This window comes from Nicotiana sylvestris, chromosome 3 (assembly GCF_000393655.2).
Source record: "Nicotiana sylvestris chromosome 3, ASM39365v2, whole genome shotgun sequence".
Classification (NCBI taxonomy): domain Eukaryota; kingdom Viridiplantae; phylum Streptophyta; class Magnoliopsida; order Solanales; family Solanaceae; genus Nicotiana; species Nicotiana sylvestris.
Window position 1 is genome coordinate 121,997,570 of NC_091059.1, and position 23,057 is coordinate 122,020,626.

The 23,057-nt window shown below is 37.6% G+C and overlaps 1 protein-coding gene across 3 annotated transcripts in view; it reads left to right on the forward strand.

The window, feature by feature from the left end:
* The first annotated feature begins 376 nt into the window (after positions 1-376).
* Positions 377-23,057, forward strand: part of LOC104244385 (cleavage and polyadenylation specificity factor subunit 1) — a 40,191-nt gene continuing 17,510 nt past the window's right edge. The window contains exons 1-13 of one of the 3 annotated variants that reach the window (XM_070170991.1): positions 377-934; positions 1,026-1,172; positions 1,763-1,916; positions 3,142-3,274; positions 4,019-4,164; positions 5,350-5,445; positions 5,555-5,607; positions 7,200-7,331; positions 13,765-13,816; positions 13,975-14,094; positions 14,612-14,746; positions 16,119-16,244; positions 20,497-20,574. In XM_070170991.1, coding sequence (XP_070027092.1) covers positions 630-934; positions 1,026-1,172; positions 1,763-1,916; positions 3,142-3,274; positions 4,019-4,164; positions 5,350-5,445; positions 5,555-5,607; positions 7,200-7,331; positions 13,765-13,816; positions 13,975-14,094; positions 14,612-14,746; positions 16,119-16,244; positions 20,497-20,574 — 1,677 coding nt within the window. In that variant the 5' untranslated portion in view covers positions 377-629. Of the gene's footprint in view, positions 935-1,025; positions 1,173-1,762; positions 1,917-3,141; positions 3,275-4,018; positions 4,165-5,349; positions 5,446-5,554; positions 5,608-7,199; positions 7,332-13,764; positions 13,817-13,974; positions 14,095-14,611; positions 14,747-16,115; positions 16,245-20,496; positions 20,575-23,057 lie in introns of all 3 variants that reach the window. The other 2 variants (XM_070170990.1, XM_070170992.1) reach the window with 2 other exon arrangements.

Genomic DNA, 23,057 nt, shown 5'->3' on the forward strand with positions numbered 1-23,057 from the left:
TCCTTGAAAGTAGAGGGCAACAACAACAACAACAACAACCCAGTATAATCTCACTAGTGAGGTCTGGAGAGAGTAATGTGCATGCAGATCTTACCCCTATTATGGGTAGAAAAGCTGTTTCCAAATAGACGCTCGACATCCTTCCCACCAAGAACTCCCCCTTGCTCTCGGGGTGACTTGAACTGATTTGGAGGTGAAAAGCATCACGTGCAAATCACATGTTGCTGTTAGTTTTCTATAGGATATTGTGTTTTTGTTACTTGGACTAAAGACACTCAACTTTTGTAAACTTAGAGGACAATTAGTGCTCAAGGTTATATTTGGATGACAAAGTTAAACTTACCTTAGAACTAGAATTTTAACAAAAAACTCTTGTTAAAGTTGTAAAATTCAGTGGGTAAATTACGATTTCACACACGCGGTTGGAAATTACATGGACAAAGAAGCGGACTTCCCGTCCGGCAAATCAAATTGGTAATTACACACTTTTCACTGCTCACTGGACTGTCAGTCCACTGCTCATCGTCCCGCCAAACTCAAAACACGGGTTTAAGCAAAAAACCCTAGTCTTCAATTTCTCTCTCAGTTCTTCAATTGGCCAAAGAATCGCTGCCGTAGAAGCTGCAAAGATGAGTTTCGCGGCGTGCAAGACAATGCATTGCCCCACCGGCATCGAGAGCTGCGCCGCCGGATTCATCACTCACTCCGCCGCCGATTTCACCCCGCAAATTCATACAGCCGACGTCGACTCCGATTGGCCAGCCACTAAGCCACTTGGCCCTATCCCGAACCTCGTTGTCTCGGCAGGAAACGTGCTTGAAATTTACTTGGTTAGGGTTGAACAAGCATCCTCCAGAGATGCCGCCGAAGTGAAACGTGGTGGCCTCATGGCCGGTATTTCTGCTGCTTCACTTGAGCTCGTTTGCAATTACAGGTATTTCAGTTTGGAAAAAAATATCATAAGACCGTTTTTTGATATTTTATTGTTAAAGTTTTTTTTTTTTTTGTGTGTGTAATATATGTAGGCTGCATGGAAATATATATTCAATGGGAGTGTTAACAGCAGGAGGAGTTGATGGTGGGAGAAGGAGAGATTCTATTATTTTGTCTTTTGAAGATGCTAAAATGTCTGTTCTCGAGTTCGACGACGCCACACATGGACTACGGACTAGGTAAACCGCAACTAATTCATTTGTGAGCCCAAAAACATCTGGGGAAAATAAGATGTTGAGCCAAAAGAACCAAAAAAAGAGAGGCTGTAGGTACCTAGTGGAAAAATCGAGGTGTCACAAAGCTGGCCCGGCACCACAACTATTGAGTATAAAAACACGAACAAGGAAAATAAAATTATTGTTGACGTTCTATGTCAAGGTGGTGAATTTTGTTAGATTTAAGCACCTCCCTTGTTATTGTGTTTTAAACAACTCTGGGAGCTCCACGTTTTCCATATTGACGTGTAATCTTATTGGACCCTTTAATGAAGATTCCAAGCTTCTGCAAATTTATTTATATTGCTACCTATTACTTGAGTTCACTGTTTTACTTGCTCTTAAAGTCTCTGCTCTTTTTTATTGGAAAACTTAACCTTATAAAATTCATCAAAATTGTAACTTAATACGTTCTACCCTATGAATTTTCAAACCTTTCACAATTCACACTTAACATTAAGTATGTTGCCCGCTACTTCCTGTTTCTTTATCATTTAAGCATGATAACTGACAAACTACATTGGAAATTTCCTTTTTTTTTTCTCTCCTTCCAGCTCAATGCACTGTTTTGAAGGTCCAGACTGGTTTCATTTAAAAAGAGGACGAGAATCATTTGACAAAGGGCCGATTATCAAGGTTGATCCGCAGGGGCAATGCGCTGGAGTCTTTGCTTTTGAACAACAGATGATAATACTCAAGGCTGCTGAGGTTTTCTTTTGCTGCCTTTTTTCCTTTCTTAGCTAACCTGAACGTTGGTTGCTTAATATTTTGGACTAATCATGCTAAAACCATTTACGGTCAGACATTGCTGGCCAGCCTTCTTCCTGTTATCCTATTCATAACTTACCAGTATAGGCTAGAATGCAGAACCCCCTGCTGAAACTTGAATAAAAGTTGTTATACTATGTACTTTGATATTATTTTATCTGATTTCACAAAAGGACAGTTCAACTAACATTATTTTTTATTTGAGAGGAAGGTAATTGTATCATAAGCTACCACTAACGAGGTGCTGTAATATTTTATTAGTGAGCAGAAGACTAAAATAAGAAATCCTTCCCAATCTTACAGGATACTAAGCGGCAAATTATTGCTCCTGCTTTATTTACAAATTCCTCTGTACAGAAAAAAGAAAGTAAACATGTGTGGTTAAAGTTGATCTCTTGAGTTGAGTTAGCTTCGTCTTCGAAACATCTGATGTTCCTTTTCTTCCAAGGAGTCCACCATATGCGTGCTGGGTTGTGTTCCACCACAGTGTCCTCTTGCTCTTCTTTCTACCTCTGTTCCAACAGTTATACAATTCTGTGGTAGTTCTTGGCATTACCCATTTATAAGCCTGCTATAAATAAAAAATATGTGCCAAAGCTCGAAAAGGGTGATTTATTGAATGAAAAGCTTTTGCTTTCATATTATTTATGAGCTTAGCTGATTAATTTTCACAGGCAGTAGTATACTAACAGAGAACAGTGTCAAGTCAAAAAGAAATATATCTGGTGATAGTTGCTTTTCTTTGGTCAATGATCTGTATATCCTTGAGATTTGGGAGTGACTGAATCAATAGTATTGTGTCTACAGTAGTCACAAGGGAATGGCATAGTGGTTGAGGAATAGGAGTGGCAACTTGGAGATCCAGGTTCGAATACAATCTGCCACACTATGTGTGAGCCCATCTGCTCTAGCATTGGTGTGCAAGATTACTTGGCAACCTGTGCTAGGGGATCAGATAGGCTGCTCAGTGGTCCGGCCACCACCGATATAGAAAAAAGAAAAAATATTATGAGTAGCATGCTAAAGTGTCGTAATCTGTTGGTGTGGTTCTCTTTGTGTAATTGAAAGAATTAAGTCAATATGCCTGAACTACTACTCTTTCCATCTATGTGGTTCGGATTATCATGATTTGCTTATAATTTCTAGTGATATATCCTTATTTCAGATCAATTCTAGCTTAGTTGGTGAGGACAGTGCTTTTAGTTCTGGAGGTGCCTCAGCTCGCATCGAATCATCATATATCATCACCTTAAGGGATCTTGATGTGAGGCATGTCAAAGATTTCATATTTCTTCATGGTAGGTATACCCCAGCTGTTCCTCCTGTATCATTTTAAACTTTTTCCCCCTTCCCCATTGATTTTTAGTAACGTGGAGAGAGCACTATCACACAGTCATTATTCCGCTGGTATTACAAGAGTTAAATTGAGGTTGAACATTAGAGAGTCTTGGAGTTCTGTTTTTCCCCCATGTAAATGGCTCAATGTACGTGGGTAAACTTTGTTATAGCCTATTGTAACTTCTTAACAGACATCAGAACTGGCTGAGCATTTTTGTTCTCTTCTGTAATAGATTAATATTTCTTGGCTGTGCAAATGTACTTTAATGGTGCCCCAGGGCTTTGTTTAGTGGTAGAGCGCAGCTCATTATGTGTGGATTAGATACACATCACGAGTGCCAACCCTACCGCGAACAAAAAACTAAGTATTTAATTGGAGGAGGGTAGAGGGGTGGGACCCGAATTTCGATCAATGCAACGACTGGTCCTTGGAGATTTCTCGGTTATCCAAAATAAAAGGAAAAAGAAAAAGAGGACTTTGATGATTGTCTTCACAATGACGACTGATTCAGTTGACGTCTATTTGGCGGCAAGTAAATTGGTTGACTTCTATTTCTTTCATAATCTAGTATTTTTCCTATCTAATTAATTTATTTGATAATGGTGATTCGCATTGTCCTTCAAGTCTGAAGCTCTTCTTTTGTTTCCACCACCTGCAGTTACTCATGTTGCTAGTTTGAACTTTGTAATGTGCCTTTATGCAGGTTATATTGAGCCGGTCATGGTTATCCTTCATGAAAGGGAACTTACTTGGGCTGGGCGTGTCTCTTGGAAACATCATACTTGTATGGTCTCTGCTTTTAGTATTAGTACAACACTGAAGCAGCATCCACTGATATGGTCAGCTGTTGTAAGTTACAGTGATCTATTTTACCAGCATTTTTTATAGATGTTCTTATTAGCTTGAAGCAAAGTGAAAAGAGAAAACTGAGAAAGGAGAATACTCTATATGAGCTATTTACTGATGATAACTGTGTCGGATTTTAAAGCCTGGTATTTAAGTGGAGAAGGTAGACAGGTGGGTCCATTATCCACTGAGTTTCAAACCGTACTCCACTAGCCCTTGGGGATTTTTCGGTTATTACAAAAAGAACTGTATCAGATTTCTTTCTTTTTCGGTGTTGGGTTTGCTGGTGGAAACTAGGTAAGAAAGGCAGCTAAAAGTTAAAAAGGGTCTACTTCCACTATTTCTAAGAAGTACCAGTATACATACACTTGATGATGGCCTTCAGCTCCATAGTACTTCTTTTGACCTTGTTTGTATTCGTCCTCCTTTATTTTGTTTTTTTTTCTCCGTCTCTTTACATTTCCTTCCCTCAAAATATCTTCCTCTACTAACAATCTGAACTGGAGAGTTACGATGTTATTGCCACCGATTTGTCGTTTCCTCTGGTGCAAGATTTATCACTTTTGTTTCCTGCAGTACAAAAGTAAAAACCATGTTGCTTAGCAAGAAGGTAATTTTGAGATAAAGGTGCTACAGTGTGGAAAACAAGATGTTGCATACTAGGACTTGGTAATGGAAAGGTGATTTGAACTTATCAAAGAGAGTTGATTTGGTAGACACTTGGTACTCAAAGGATGATGATTCAAATAGATGTCATGATATTTCGCAAAAATATTTAAAGAGCACAGTGCAAAATTACTTCCCTCTTTAACAGAATTTGTGGCCGTTTTATTCTGGAACTTTATAAAATGTAGAACAATGAAAACCTGCTGTTTCATTTCGGTAAGAAGCTTCAGCCTGCTGTTAGTTTCCTTAACATCTTAGGCTGAGAGTTAAATGTCGTGTTATCTCTTAGTTTTTTTAATCCTTTTTCGTTTTCCAGTTTCCTTTTATTTTTCCTCTCGTGTTCTTCTCGTCTCTTCAACCAGTGCTGAACTGTATCACTAAGATGGACATTCATCGTAACTTCTCATTTCATGAATTTGGGATGCTTATTATGGATATTACACGGTGTCAAAATCTGCTTGAACCTTACTCCATTTAATTATATATTTCCTACATTAGACTTCACTTACTTTTTTCCCCCAGGATCTCCCTCATGATGCATATAAACTTCTTGCTGTGCCATCTCCTATTGGTGGAGTACTTGTTATTGGTGCGAACTCAATCCATTATCACAGCCAGGTCTGTTATCTTCATGAGATTCACAATCTGCTTATTCCTTCAACATATTCTTACAGCTTTCCTGCATACTATATTTTCATGTGCTGACTTTGATCTGCGTATTTTGCAGTCATCTTCTTGTTCGTTGGCGTTGAACAATTTTGCCTTCTTTGGTGATAGCAGGTTTTCCCCTTAGTTTTTACTGTCCTTGCACTCTCCCCTCACCAATTCCTGCAGCTTCACTGGATTCTAAAATTATAACTACTTCCAGCTTCACTTTCATTTATTAGGATCATAAATAATGGTCAATAACATAACATGGCATATTTTGTTTATACTTGAATATTGAAAAAGAAAAAGTTCTCTTTCTATCCGCTGGAAGTACATTTAACATTTGAGATTGTTAATAAAATGGACCTTAGGAAAACTCAACCCAGGTTGCACAAGACTGTATAAAGAAACAACCACCTATACTGTCAACTATTGTGAGACTCTTAAGGGTCGTTTGGTAAGATGCATTAGATAAAATAATGCATGCATTAGCTTTGTGTATTAATAATATCTTGTTTGGTAGATATTTTGAACCTATGCATTAGTTATGCAAGAATTAGTTATACATTCTATTTGGTATTATCCTATGCATAACTGATGCATAGAAAACCATGGTATTAGCAATGCAATGGTTTTTAATGCATGCATTAGCTTAGTTAAAGACAAAATTGTCCTTCAAAATTTATGCTTGATTAAAATGTGCTAGTTATTATATTAATGCAAGTTTAAAATAATCCAAATAGTGAGAAATAAAATTATATCTCTAGTAAATAAATAAATACTTAGCATATTTCTTTTTTCATAAATAAATATTTAGTTCTATATTACAATATAGGTAGACAAATCAAATAATTTTTTAAAACTTTTTCATATAAAAACATTTCTCAACATATGTTTCTTTTAAAAAGTTAGAGTGATGGACTGGTTTTGAGGATATTTTTGTAAACAAGCAATTCTTTTAGAAATTGTGCAATGATTTAATACATCAAACCAAACAATGGATAAGAAATATGTCAGCATAACTAATGCAAGCATAACTAATACCAGCATTACTGATACACCATATTCAGCATTATTCTTATGCACCCTACCAAACGACCCCTAAGTCTGTAACATCCCCGTACGGTGCACGCTCAAAATTAGACATCTGGAGCGTGGACAACATAACATAGTGGTCAACACTGATAACATGTAAAGAAATGGACCTAGGGCCTAACTCAACCTCAAAAGCTAGCTCATGAGGTGATGATCGCTCAACACTATTTAAGGAAACTGCAACCCATCTCCGCAACAAAAGTGGGACTCTTAAGTCTTAACGGATACAATAGTCTTGAAAATGGTGGTTGTTTGCTTTTAATTGCTGCATAAGGCTAGTTCTCAGTGTTAAGTCTTTATCAGAACTGATTTAATCTTTGGATTCTTAGATGAATTAGACTTATTTTCTTTGTGCTGGCTGTGGTGAATACTACCCTTTTAGTTTTATTTTATGAGCTTGCCTTTTTTTCTGATTTACAACTTTCCTTTACACTTAATATGGTTTTATTTGTACTCTATCATAAGTGCGGTTTTTCATGCTCCTTTACCTTTTCTTTAGTCATTGTGCGTTGATCCACTCCCTTGATTCCTCATTTTGAGGCACTTTGTTGATTTGATCAGTTCTTACAATGAGAATGGGTCCCAGGTTTTTATCTAATTTTGTGATACGTCCTTATGGTTACTTCCAGTCAAGAAATGCCAAGATCTTCTTTTACTGTGGAGTTAGATGCAGCTAATGCAACTTGGTTAGCAAATGATGTGGCAATGCTGTCAACAAAAACAGGGGAGCTACTTCTTCTAACAATTATGTATGATGGGAGGTAAGGCCTTTTTGCCGACTAATTTATGAAGGAGAAATTTAGGAATTCGTTGCTGTAGTATTTTCTTTTTTGTTTTTCGAGAATATATTCTTATGTAACAAGTGTTGCTTTTTTATATTTGCGCCTTTTCGAGCCCAAATAGAGCCCAAATAGCTCTCAGGCACACTCCCCGAGGAGCCTGAGTACAAGAATTTTTAGCTTTCCATGAACACCATTAGACATCCCTCGAAATTCCGACCACTCCACTGAAATTTTTCCGACGAAGCAGCCTCCACGCGCGGCACTTTCCGGCGACCCAGTCACCACGCGCCGGGCACGTGAGCCAATTTCCGGCAGCTTTTCAAAATTTTTTTTTGGACAGCTTCCTGTACTGCTAATTCCGACCAGATCGGTACAATTTTTTCAGATTTCCGACGACTTTTATTTTTCCGGGAGCGGGAAACCTTTGTTTTAGCCCAAATTTCAGTTTCTTTTACCTCAACAGCTCAACTGTGATGACCATCAAATACTCCTTATAATTTCCATAACCTGAACAGCTGAGTTGTACAATATGGGAGACAACCGGATTTATTTCAACGCAGGATTCAAATTTTTTGACATCACCAGATGGAATTCCAATAAAGAGGTATGGTTCGAATGGGTGGAGAGAAGCCGCAGCATGATGAGACGTTCATCCATGGGCAGAAAGGTAATGGAATGGATTTGTTTTGTACTTAAAGAAGCGTCGACAGATCAAATGAATTTAGTGAAGCGATGGAAGTACAAGGAACATATGACAGAACATTTCTGGACTAGGAAATTCAACGTTCATGGAAGATACATGAACATTCTGTCACTGAAGGGAGAAGGGAGGTCTGTTATTATAATTCCAGAGTTAGCTTTGAATGCAGGTTGGAAAGACATAACAGCTAAGATAGAAAGATTCATACATCAGACCCCCAAAATGAATCCCACAGCCCCACCTAGAATCACTGTGGACAATTACCCTTATGTCAAAGCAATCAAGGAGAGTAAATGGCAATCCAATACCCTTCGAGAGGCAAAGGTCAGCATAAACAATGGAGATATCTCTGTTGTGGAACCGACAGGTAGCGAGGATTCTGGTTTACTAAAAAGATGCATTGTCGGGTTTTTTGGGAAAGAAATCAATGAGAGACCCACTTTAGCAGACATAAGGCGATGAGCTAGTGCGTCATGGAACAAAGCATATGGAGTAAACATGTATGAAATGACAGGCAACATGTTTCTTTTTGAATTTCCAAACAGATTCATGGCGGAGCAGATTATGCAAGGAGAATGGAGTTGAAAAAAGTTCAAGCTTCATCTGGAATGGTGGAGTCATAATGCTGGATGCATTCCAAACTCACAAATCGAGGAAACATGCTGGATTAGAGCCATGAGGATTCCTTTACATCTATGGTCACAAAAGATCTTCAAAGAAATAGGAGATCTCTGTGGGGGATGGATAGCTACTGAAGAAGAAACTGATCTCAAAAATCATCTTTAAGTGGGCAAGAATTAAAATTATTGGTGATGGCAGAAAGACTCCCAATGAGGTTGGGATTGAAAGAGACGGTATCAAATTTTTCATCCCAATCTGGGTTGAAAGACAGACAAGATATGAGCTGAAGATGCAAGAAAACGAACAATGTTTTGAAATAGAGAGATATTTGAACAATCAAGTGGGGTGCACCATATTGCAAAACACTGATAAAGGAAAGGCAAGTGTGCAACTTACACAAGGTTCGAGTTCGATGAATCAGAGCAGTAAAGTGACAAACAACGAGCTGAAATCCTATGACTCCGACTTGGCTGCACAAGTCATTTTTAATGATCTCTCGTGTGAGTTTTCTGATGATATTAGGCTGAAGCCTTGTATTGAGGAAATGGGAGGACCTTCTTACCTGGGGGCAAAAGAGTCCACTCCAGGGGATCCAATCCCCAATGAAAACCTTGAAAGTATGCCAAAGGCTACACTTAACAGTTGCAGTCAGCCAGAAGGTGGAGCAGAGATAGCAAGACTGGAACAGAAGGCAGGGAGCAGAGCATAAACACAAATATGGGGGAAGATCAAGTTGGAAGTGCTTTGGAACAACTAAAGCACTTTAGCTCTATCCAAGATTGGGAAATCGAGGAGGTGAATCCTATAGCAGTTCAGCAACACAATACATTAATGGATAAAGACATGGATGCAACACTATGGGTCCATCAAAATATGATCAAATTGGGGAAAATGTTTGGAGTAGATTTTCAAGGCCATGAAGAAGAAGCATTGGAGTTGTTAATGCAAATTGACAGTTGCAGACATGTTAGAAGGGTGGAGACAGAGTTGGAGGTGAAGAAACAAAGATTCAAAGGATCACTGGAATTAAAAGGTTTAACTTCGTTTGATGTCAAATTCAAGAGTGACGGGAAAAGGAGTAGGGGAAGAGATCTATCAATCATTTCAATATGAAGATCAAAGTAATTTTCTGGAATGTAAGGGGATTAAACGACAAGAAGAAAAGGGAGATCATAAAAAGTCAAGTGCAGAACTGGAGGGCATACATTATATGCATGCAAGAGACAAAAGTGGAGGGGGATATTAAGGAAATAGTCAGTCAAATATGGGGTGGTAGATGGGTGAGGTATGCTAGATTAGAAGCTAGCGGCACGAGAGGGGGGATTTTGTTACTATGGGATTGCAGAGTATGGAAAGGGGAGGTGTTACAGACTGGTGCATACACTTTGACTTGCAAGTTCGAGGATCTTTTACAGAATTTTCAATGTCACAACAGGAGTGTATGCCCCAAATTGTAGAATAGAAAGGAAAATAGTATGGAGAGAAATTGGTGCAGTGAGGGGATTGATGGAAGGTCCTTGGGCGGTTTGTGGCGATTTTAACATTACAAGGTACCCTTCTGAAAAACGGGAATGTTCAAGGAGGTCCAAAGCAATGGTGGAATTCTCGGATTTTATAGAAGATATGGAGTTGATAGATCTACGACTTGAAGGAGGCTACTATACTTGGTTCAAAGGGGACAATCATACAGCCGCTTCAAGAATTGATAGATTTCTCATTTCAGAAGAATGGGATGAAAGCTTCAAAAACATCAAGCAAACTATCCAACAAAGGTTGATTTCGGACCATTCACCTGTGGCTCTATACTGTGGTGCGTGGGAACAAGCTAAATCATACTTTAAGTTTGAAAATTGGTGGCTGAATGTGGAAGGTTTTGATGACAGAATTAGAGACTGGTGGACATCTTTTGAATTCTCAGGAAGACCAGATTACATTTTATCTTGCAAGTTAAAAGCTCTCAAGGGCAAGCTAAATGAATGGAGCAGAGTTTATGAAGGTAATTTGGGACTGCAAAAATCAAAATTGCTAAGTCAACTAGCAGGTTTTGAGACAACACAACAACTAAGAGCGTTGACAGAGGAGGAATCAGTGAGGAAAGCAGCTATTCTAATGGAGATTGAGGAACAACTCAAGAATGAAGAAATTGTATGGAGACAAAAATCAAGAGCTCTGTGGCTCAAAGAAGGGGACAGGAATACAAATTTTTTCCATCGCACTGCAAATGCACACAAGAGAAACAACAACATTGATTTACTAATGATTCAACATGAAGTAGTCGAGGATCCAGACAGAATAGAGATTGAGATAACTGAATTCTACAAGGAGTTATACAAAGAACCTGAAGAGTGGAGACCAACGGTCAATTTCGAAAATAGCTCAAGAATTTCTGAATCAAAAAGGGAGTTTTTACAGAGTAACTTTGAGGAACAAGAAGTTTTGACTTGTCTGAAGATGTGTGCAAGTGACAAGGCCCCAGGTCCGGATGGATACACAATGAGTTTTTTCAGAAAGTGTTGGGACATTTTGAAGGAAGACATCATGGTGGCCTTCAACAACTTCCATTCTCAGGAGATGTTTGAGAAAAGCTTCAATGCAACATATATAGCTTTGATTCCAAAGAAGACAGGTGCGAAAGAATTGAGAGATTTCAGACCGATCAGTCTGATAGGGAGCTTCTACAAATTGCTCTCAAAAGTCTTAACCGAAAGACTTAAGAGGGTGGTAGGGAAAATTGTCGATGCTCAACAAATGGCTTTCATCAAAGGAAGACAAATAATAGATGCAGTGTTGATTGCCAACGAAGCTGTGGATTCAAGAATAAAAAAGAAAGAACCTGGAATCTTATGCAAATTAGATATTGAGAAGGCCTATGATCATGTAAATTGGAGCTTCCTACTCAGAATGTTAGAACTAATGGGTTTTGGGCAGAAATGGAATAGATGGATGAAATTTTGCATATCTACTGTAAAATTCTCCATTCTCATAAATGGATCTCCTAAAGGTTTTTTCCATTCACACAGAGGTCTAAGACAAGGTGATCCTTTATCTCCCTTTCTATTCATTATAGCCATGGAAGGATTGAACAACATGATCAAAACGACTAAAGTCAGTGGATGAGTTAAAGGTTTTGAGGTAAACAGGAGTGGGGCAAACAATCTAGAGATCACACATCTCCAATATGCTGATGATACTCTAGTCTTCTGTGATGCCGAAAAGGACCAACTTAGATTCCTAAGAATCATTTTGGTCTTATTTGAGGGAGTCAGGATTACACATCAACCGGAGAAAGAGCAATATTTTTTCCATTAATGAAGTTAACAACATGGAGCAACTGACACAGATATTGGGAGGAGAAGTTGGGTCCCTACCAACTGATGCCTCTTGGTGCAAGATCCAAATCAAAAGAAATCTGGAATTCAGTCATAGAAAAGTGTGAGAAGAAGCTGTCAAGATGGAAATCACAATACCTATCATTGGGGGCAGGCTAGTTCTAATCAACTCAGTATTAGACTCACTTCCTACTTATATGATGTCTTTGTTCCCAATTCCAGCAGGCATTTTACAGAGATTGGACAAACTCCGAAGATCATTCCTTTGGCAAGGTAATAAGGAGAAAAAGGTCTTCCATTTAGTTAAATGGAAGACACTCACAATGGATAAAAAACAAGGTGGTTTAGGTATAAGGAATTTGAAGAATCATAGCAAGGCTCTTGGAATGAAATGGTTATGGAAGTACTCTCAAGAACCCCAATCTTTATGGGGCAAAGTGATCAAAGCAAAGTATGGTGAGGAAAATAACTGGGTGTCAAAAAAAGTCAGAACATCATATGGAGTAAGTGTGTGGAAATCCATCAGAGAACTTTGGCCTATAATGAAGAATCACTTCTCCATAAGAGTGAACAACGGAAGGAACACATCATTCTGGAATGATAACTGGTTAAGAAACGGAAGCTTAAAGGAAAGATACCCCGATATGTTTGGTTTAGCATAAAACCAGCATAAGACAGTAGCTGATATGAGGAGTCATCAAGGACGGGAAATCGCTCTAAGAAAACAGTTGAATGACTGGGAGATAACAAGATTAGCTGACCTTTACAAAGAGCTGGAAGCATTTAAAGGATTACAAGAAGGTTTTGATTCACTTTGGTGGAAGAGGCACAACAGAGGGGTTTACCGAGTGAAGGATGCATATAAGATTTTGAATCATAATAATCAACAGGTGGACCCATGGCCTTGGAAACATATATGGAAAACAAAGATTCCATACAAGGTAGCTTGCTTCACTTGGCTACTAGCAAAGGAGGCGGTATTAACCCAGGATAACCTCATAAAAAGGGGAATTTCTCTGTGCTTAGGATGTTTTCTGTGCGGGGAAAATGCTGAAACTGTCACACATTTGTTTCTACATTGCAAGATTACAGACCAACTGTGGAAAATTTTTATTAGTCTTAGGGGTATTTCATGGTCAATGCCATACAGGCTTAAAGATGTCCTTTATAGCTGGGAAGAAGCTGGAGCTGAAGCAACTAGTAGAGATAGATGGAGGACTGTCCCGGCTTGTATCTGGTGGACAGTTTGGAGGGAAAGGAACGCGAGATGTTTTGAAGATAGAAGCAATCCAGTGCAGAAGATCAAACTCAATTGTATTCTTCTTTTTTGTTTTTGGTGCAAACAGATTTACATAGAAGATACATTGACAATCATAGATATACTAGGATCTTGCTAGGTTTCGAATTAGAACATCTACTAATCTTCTTCATGTAAATTTGGTTTTCAGTGCAACCTATGTACTGATGTTTTTAATATATACAATAGTTACCAATTCAAAAAAAAAAAGAATATATTCTTATGTTGACTTGAGAGTTGAGAAAATTTTCTCTCTTGTCCTGATCAAAGAATCTTTTTTTTTCCTCATGTCCTGATGCATTGAATCAAAGTGGTAATTTAGTTGAACATATACAGTTTGTTTTTACCTATCACCAGGAGTTTAGAAATTTCCTGCTTTGCTACATTTTACAGCTTTTGATTGGCTATTACCTAGAGTTTGAAGAGATGTGCTGCAATTTTAATTTTATTTTAATGTTTCTGCAGAATCGTTCAAAAGCTCGACCTTTCAAAATCAAGAGCTTCAGTACTTACATCGGTTGGCTACCTCTTGAATTCTGGATTGTTTTAATTTATGGATCTACTCTCTCTCTCTATATATACATATATATATGTATGTATATATATATATATATACTATGTATGTCTTGCTCTGTGTTTGTTTGTGCAATTCCAACGGGTTTCTCTTATTTCCAGGGAATTACAACAATTGGAGACTCATTATTCTTTTTGGGCAGTCGCCTAGGAGATAGTTTGCTCGTGCAGTTTACTTGTGGTCTGGGAGGGTCAATTTTGCCTCCTGGGGTGCAGGAAGAGGTTTGTGTCATGATTTTAGCTGAAGTAGCTTGATCTTTTTGCTGGTATTTTACAGTTTATTTTTTTCTTCTGCATATTCCTTATTTATATGTACTCTGTTTTCCGTAATCTATAACCTTATAAATATATACCCCTTAGAGTAACTGCCTCCATTGCTTGTTTTTTCCTGAATGGCTGTACCCCAGATTGTGTCCACGATCCCTCTCCCATCATAAAAATTATAGGCTCATCAATATACTGCAGTCCCTAGTTTTTTGCACACTCTTTCCTATTTTTTATTTTTATGTTTCCTTCAAACTTACTACTTAAATTTTTTTACTTCAAAATTAATTTGTACTTGATATGAATAGATTAAAAATTACTTTTGAAATGATGCACATTCATTGGGTGTTTCACAATTTCTAGTCGTTTAATAATGCTTAGTGGTTCTATGTGTTACTCGCCTTTCTGCCTCTCTTTCTAAGGGTACTGGCTTTGCTTTCTCTAAAATCCTGTTGCTATTTGCTTACATGTGCAGGTTGGAGATATTGAAAGTGACACTCCCTCTGCGAAGAGGCTAAGAAGGTCATCCTCGGATGCATTGCAAGATATGATTAATGGCGAAGAGCTTTCCTTATATGGTACAGCTCCAAATAATGCACAATCAGCACAGGTGAATTGTGTTCTGTGAAGACTATATTCTGTTATGATATATGATTTTAAAAAGATGGGCTGGCCCGTGCACTAAGTTCCCGCTATGTGGGGGATCTGGGAGAAGAACCAGACCACATTGGGTCTATTGTACGCGGCCTCACCTTGCTTTTCTGTAAGAGGTTATTTCCACTATGCTATATGAGTTTAATTGGGAATAATTAGTAAAATGACAAGGACATCTGCTGTTTATATCAAATGTATTTTTGCACTTAGGTGTAGCATTTAGTATTCTGGTAAGGATAAATAAGTAAAAAAATAAAAGAAACGAGAGACGTGTTCTGAAGCAAGTTATGAGTTGATGGCAGAGTAGTCAAAGCAAGAAGCGCAAAAAAGTGCTAGAGTCTGGAGCTTTTAGCGCAAAGCGCGATTAAAGTAGTGTTGGTTTTAGCAAAGGAAACCCCAATGGCAAAAAATTCAAAAGTAGAAATGTAATGCAAGAAAATGTAACTATAATGAAAAAGAATAATTATGTGGAAAAAGAATGTAAAAACTATATATATATATAGGTAAAATCATGTCAATCAAGTCCAAAGACCATTTAAAATTTTGATTTAGATGAAAAGATGTAGTTTTAGAGTTTTACTGACTAGTTTTCTTATACTAAATTTCTAATTTATTATTCTTAATCCTAAAATACAAGTCATGGCATTTTCTTGACCACAAATGTATCACTTTGTCAACTGTGTTTATTATCTAGTGTTGTGATCTAAAGACAAAACCCTATGGCGAAGATGCACACACCTTAGGACTTGGATGCCTACACTAAAGCGTCAAATAGGAAACCTGGCTTTACTGAGCTTCAGGGCGCGCTTTAATCGAGTCCTTACCAACACTGGTTGATGGAACTTTGTAATGTTTCAATATATCATTATGTAAATATTTTGTTTTGATGATATAGCACACTGAAGTTTCATAAAGCTGTTGTCTCGTCATGTTTGTGTACCCAGTATTTCATAGTTTCTGGATGGCTTGTTCCTTTTCATGTTTGTCGCCACCTTGCAGAATTTGCTTAATGTGTGCACTTATTTTATTTTTTACTTTTTTTATTTTTTCCTGTATACTATCATGTCTATTAATCATACGACACCCTACTACTTACTAGAAAAAGATCATGACACCTTAGACTCACGGAATACTGAAGCACACATGTAAAATTGGGAGAATAATAAGTTGTCTATAAAACTTTATAATTCTTTACTTGGAGCTTTTGCTATTTATCACGATTTATGATTACAGAATGGCTTCTTGGCTATTTTATTTTCGCCTCTTTATCATTAATATCATCCTCTGTCATTCCTCATCATTTACATGATTTTCGGTGATTGTAGAAGGCATTCTCATTTGCAGTGAGGGATTCCCTGATCAATGTTGGCCCTCTAAAAGACTTTGCTTATGGTCTGAGAATCAATGCCGACCTAAATGCTGCTGGAATTGCTAAGCAAAGTAATTATGAACTGGTTAGTTCTGTTGTTGACAACACGCCTATCTTGGATGCAGTTAATGATAGAGGTTTAACTTGCTTTCTCTTTGTTCGGAGAACAACGACAACAACAACAACCTAGTGAATCCCACAAGTGGAGTCTAGGGAGGGTAGTGTATACGCAGATTTTACCCCTATCCTGTGGAAGTAGAGAGGTTGTTTTTGATAGATCTTCGGCTCAACGAACGATGAAAAGAAGCAGTAATAACAAGTAGTAACAACAGGATACTAAGAAAATCGAAGCGAAAGATAATAACAAAACAACAGGTAGTAGTAGTAATAGCAATCTAGGGATAAGAAAAATACCAGACTAACACTAAGCCCCCGTTTGGCCACAGATTTTTCCAAGTTGTTTTCCAAATTTTTTTTGGCAAAACATGTTTGTTTATAAATTTTATCCATGTTTTGGTAGATTTTGAAAACAAAATTTTCAAATCCCAAAACTAACTCTAGACCTGTTTTTGGCCCAAAATATTACTTCTGGATTTTTTAACAATTTCAAAAATTACCCCAATTTTTTGTATTTTATAAAAAAGCACACCCTCAATTATGACCCAACTAATCCACTAGCTAATTACTATCATTTTCTTTTTGGACTGATGAATCTTGTAATATTATTGCATTTTGACGAATTATTGTGGCTAGTAATTGTGTTATTAGCAGTTGATATTAAAATATCAGGTTATTGTTTTAGGATAGTGTATTATGTAGTTCACTACCAAACTTATTTATGTTCAAAACTATGGTTTGTGATAATGATAATGAATGACATCGATGAAGGTTCTGCATATACAGGATTAGCAAGTTTGTTTGTTTGGTATTGTTGGGTATTTTTGATAGTTTTTAGAACTTATGTGTATAAGTCACATTTCATATTTTTTTAGCAAAAAAAGTAAAATATGTTTTGAAAAATTATGTCCAAACAGATTTTCATCTTCACACCAAACTTCACCCAAAAGATTTTTTTAAAAAATTTGGAAATCTATGGCCAAACTCTAGCTAATACTCCTAGTATGGAAAAGAAAAAGAAAATCACTCAACTACATACTAACCTTCTACCCTAATCCTCTCCTCCACACCCTCCTATCAAGGGTCATGTCCTCAGTAAGCTGAAGCAGCGCCATGTTCTGCCTAATCACTTGTCCCCACCTTTAACCCTAATCCTCGACCTCCACACCCTCCTATCAAGGGTCATGTCCTTGGTAAGCTGAAGCAGCGCCATGTCATGCCTAATCACTTGTCCCTAATATTTCTTTGGCCACCTCTATCACTACCTCTCCTCATATTCACCAAGGTCAACCTCACACCTCGTTACTGGGGCATCTCTTCTTCTCCTCTTCACATGCCTGAACCATCTTAGCCTAGCCTCCGACATCTTGTCCTCCATGGGGGCCACTCCCACCTTTCCTCGAATATCTTCATTCCTAATCTTATCTAATCTGGTATGCCCGCATACTCATCTCAACATCCTCATTTCTAAAATACCGTACCACCTTGTCTTCTCTCTACCATTTTGTATAACTAGTTTGACTTCACTAAGTTAGTGAGCAATCTATTGCTTACATGTTACGTTAAATTATCCAAAAGCCAACATAAAGTAGATCAGTGTTTTGGATATCGTGAGGCGACAAATAGCAATGATGGCTCGCTTCACTGAGGCGAGAGGCAAGAAGTGAAGATGTGAAGCGACAATTAATACAAAAAATAAAATATTATATAGCAATAATATATTAATAAATATATCAAATCAAAAATTAAAAACTCAATAGATAGTCATAGTAAATTCATAAAGCAACATCTATTCTTTTTCAAGATTTTCAAATTCTTGAACTTCAAAAATGTTGGCCTTATATTGGCTATCATCTTCGTCATCCTCGAAGTCTTCATCAATTAGGGACTGACTTGAACTTGTAGCTACTCCCTTTCCCTTATTATTTGAACTTGAAGAACTCCTTCTTAGACCACAAATATTCTCCTCAACTCCAACCGCCCTAGAAACAATACCCCAATCGAGATCATCTCCTACCTACACTTGTTCATCTTCATGATTTTGGGGGGCTTCAGCTAACCATTCATTTGCCTTGTCAATGTTATCCAACAAAATTGGATCAATGGTATCGCGAGCGTCAACGCTTCAATGTTCTATTGTATTTAATATACACTAGATCATTGAGACGCGATAGCTCAAGCTTATTCCTTTTCTTGGAGTGAATCTGCGCATAAGTTGTAGAGAGTAATTAATAGATAATAATAATAATACAATATATAACATATTAATATAATAAATTTGCTTCTTACATGCTCAAATATGCTCTAATTTCTCTCACATCCAGATGCATTACAAGTTAAACTTAGTACTTTGACGCCAAACTTTTGCAAGTTTGGAGTTTGATGACCAAATTGCATCCACCATTCAACTATAGAAAAATATTTTAAAAGTTAATAAGTATAAATAAATCAAATAAATTAAATTAAAGCTATAAGGACATCTATATTAAAGTTAGTTACCTGGTGACCTTATGTCTCTGGCTCTAATAGCCGCCTGTAAACCAAATAGGCCATCTGCTTGTGTGTACTTACCAAACTCCTCCCCTATTTGATCTACTATCGCTGCATCGGGGACCAACTTCTCAATACATTTATGGTATCCAACCCACACCTCTGAATCTAAAATGCGATCTCTGTTATTCTTGTAAAACAATCCTGGGTTCACAATATGGCCTGCTGCATGCATAGGTCGATGGAGTTGATCCGACCACCTTCTATCAATGATCTCAAAAACTTTTTCATATTTCCTCAGGTCTCCCTCAAATGACGCTTCAATAGTTTCTTTGGCTCTATCCACAACTTCATAAAGATAGCCCATTGGTGGTTTTCTCTCCCCATCCACCATATGAAGTACCCTAATCAAAGGACCACCAACTTTAACTCTTTAAGAGCCCGAACAACGTTATTCCAACGTATGAAGAGCATATTTGTTTCTCACGTTATAAACAATCCATGCCAAAGGAACTATCACCCTAATTTTCCTTCTCTTTCTCCTACTCCATTTGATGACTTGCTGGTCAGTACATTCTTCACCGTTTCTGGCGTAAGGTTCAAAGCTGTCTACCATTAGCGGTTTGCCGCTTGATAATGGATAGGCGATTCACGGTCTCTCCCAACATTTTACACATGTACCATCAACTAGCATGCAAACTTTGTCCTCTTCCTGAGATACCCATCGCGTGGAGTGTATACCTAGTTGCCAGCCACATGAAGAACACACCTTCGCTGGAGCTCTGGTTATCCAAATGATGATATGCAGCAGTTCCGCATCATTCGCTAGTAGTCTGCAATAAAAAGATTTCAACGAAAAGGCTCCTTTGATATGCCATTCGACCTCCAAGTGTCCTTTTTGAGGATCGATATCTATGTCATCCATCAAAATTAATCAGCAACTCTACTCTGAATATATATTTGATAATTGGAGGTAATGATTTTTTGGAGAAGATTATGATGAGATTGATGTTTTTCTGTTCCTTTTAGAGCCTTTTGATAACAATTGATTGATCCTCTTTTATTTTGATCAAGTAAACAACTGATTTGTGTTTGCCTGTTAGCTTTCTTCATGCAGAAGAATTTCACATATTTGTTTTCAAGTTGTAACATCAAAGAAAAAGGATGTTAACTTCTATGTATAATATTCAAATAGAACCATAGAATCATGTGGTGGTCGTTAAATACAACACACCTCTCTAGGCTATATTTTTGTCTTGTAATTTCATTCTTCCACAAATCATGTTTGGTCGTAATTCTAGTAAAAATATGAGAAATAAGCCCCTAGGGTCAAGTGGTAAGAGTGCGTGATGTGTGGATTAGGTGCACGTCTTGGGTTCGAATCGCTACTAACAAAAGCCTGGTATTTAAGTGGACAAGGGTAGAGGGGCCATTACCAATCGAGTTTTCAACTGTGGAGCACTGCCTTCAGGGGTTTTCTCGGTTATAAAAAGAGAAATAAAAAACGATAATCATCTTCTGGTCAAAGGTTCTAGCTCTTGAAACTCATAATGCGTTGATAGTTGTTTTTTTTGCTGAAGTTTATGAAACATTCTAATGGCCGAACTGCAAAAACCTAAAATGAGATGTAGTAAGTTTGTTATTATTGAAATTCTATCACTTTTGGATGCTCTATTACTTGTTTTTGGGGCCAGTATGATATCTTCATAATCACTTTGGAATATTGTTAGGTATGCTGTTCAGGCCACGGAAAGAATGGTTCTCTGTCTGTTCTTCAACAATCTATCCGCCCAGAAATGATAACCCAAGTATGTTTGCTCTCTTTCAGTTTTTTCCTAATTTTGGTGTTCTGTGAAACTTTGCTGATACTCACATCACATCATCGTGGAAAATGATTTAAATCCTGTCATTGCAAGTTATTTGCTCAACTTCAGAGCTTGTATTGTAACTTTATGATTTCTTCCTGCTTCTTTGTCATACTCGTTTTATGGGAGTTTCAGAAGTTTCTTGTGCATATAGCTATACAGTAAGAATAGCTATTTGGACGTTTGTTTCTATTTGGTTGTGTGTTTTATTTTTGGCAACACATCCTCTATTTCATTCACGCGCACACACTCATTTACATGAGTTAATTATCCTTGAAGAGTTAGTGTTTTTAATCATGTATCATACTTTGTGAAATACGTTTTTGACAGTTGGATTTGCTGATTAATGGTGTATATTAACTTGAAGTGGTGAGAGGTTCATATCTTCTGTATTTATGCATGTATACATACAAGAAGAAACAACTAGCAAGCTCTTTCTTTTCTTATCTAAATAGTAGCTTTTGGGAAAATGGTTTGCTTGAGAAGTCATTAAAAAGTGGTCGAATAGCTCTTGGAGGTGACGATGTCATTGGAATGATCAACGATAATGGGCGATTGCATCAGAACGAGCAACAGAAATAATAGCAATGCTGCTAGAATGGCCTCCAATTTGTTTTTCCCGAACTGCCACCGAACTGAGACAAGAATATTATGAAAAGAGAAAATTGAAGGAGAAATAACTGCTTAATGACTTGATTCTACAACAATGTGTAAGAGAGGCTCCATATATAGAAGATTTGGGTTGCATATAATAAGTTAAGTAGTTATAGTCTTCTCTTAACTGGGTAAGCAAATATTCAATTATACTTTATCCAAAAAATTGTAAATGCTCTACTATAAATGCAGAATATTCTATGCTATCTAAGAAAATTTTGTGAATCAAGAAGTATTCTGAATCTGGGCACATATAGTATCATTAATTCTCTTGACCTTCAACAGGTGGAATATGTGGAGCTGTGCTCAATTTATTTATTTATTTTTAAAAATTGTTTAGAGATAGCTATGTAATTGTCCCACATTGGAATAGGAGTAGTATCTCCTTTGTATAGAGTAGCTATAAATAGCACCTCTTGTATTGCATCACATACTACAACATCAATATATATCATATTTTCTCCCGTGCCTTCTCACATGGTATCAGAGCTATCGTGAGAGATTTATCGCTGTGCATAAATTTCAGCGATTCCGGGAAGTAAAAGCAGTCACCGAAACCCTTTTTTTCCGGCGACTTTCAAAGTTGTTTTGCGTCTGCTTTGTCTCGATCAGTGTTGTGCACAAAATCCAACACTACCACAAGAGTAGTCACTGTCCGGCGACCAAATCCCAGTGAAAATCTCCGGCGGTACTGTAGCTGTCCAAAGAAAATTTTCCGGCGAAGTTCCAACGTTGCGTGGGCCACCTTCCGGCCATTTTTTGGCGACGACTCTTCAGGACAGATTGTTTCCCTTGCAATTCCGAGCCTACCCATCCAGGTTACACCAAATTCCGACCACTTTTTTATTTTTCCGGCGTGAATAGTGATTTAAAAAAAAGAAGTGGACTTCCGGCCATTTTTTGAAAAAGTTCCTTCAGAACAGTTGGGTCTTCTGGTAATTCCGATCCTACCCCTACTGTTTTTATTTCATTCCGACCACTTTGAATATTTTCCGGCTGCAACAGTAACTTTCCAACTGCTACAGTAGTTTACTATTCTGGTTCAGTGTTCCTTACTCTATTTTCAGTGGATTACAGTTGATTATTTCTCTTATTTGGTAATAATTTACAAGATGTCTTTGGGAATTGATGTTTTTGGGTCTAAAAGCATGAGTTCTGGAAACTCTAATGTTATGATTACCTCGGAACCTTTAATGGGAGGTTCAAACTACTTAGCTTGGGCTTCATCTGTCGAGTTGTGGTGTAAAGGTCAAGGTGTGCAAGATCATCTGATTAAACAGTCTAGCGAAGGAGATGAAAAGGCGATAGCGCTTTGGGCAAAAATTGATGCTCAATTATGTAGCATCTTGTGGCGTTCTATTGATTCTAAGTTGATGCCTTTGTTTCGGCCATTCCAGACATGTTATTTGGTTTGGGCAAAGGCTCGTACGTTATACACTAATGATATATCTCGCTTCTATGATGTGATATCACGGATGACAAACTTAAAGAAGCAAGAATTAGATATGTCTACTTACTTGGGTCAGGTACAGGCAGTCATGGAGGAATTTGAGACATTGATGCCAGTTTCTGCTAGTGTGTCAAAACAACAAGAGCAGCGACAGAAAATGTTTCTAGTTCTTACACTCGCTGGACTTCCTCATGATCTTGATTCAGTACGAGACCAGATTTTGGCGAGTCCGACTGTCCCTACAGTTGATGAATTATTCTCTCGATTACTTCGCCTTGCTGCAGCACCAAGTCACCCAGTGATTTCATCACAGATACTTGAT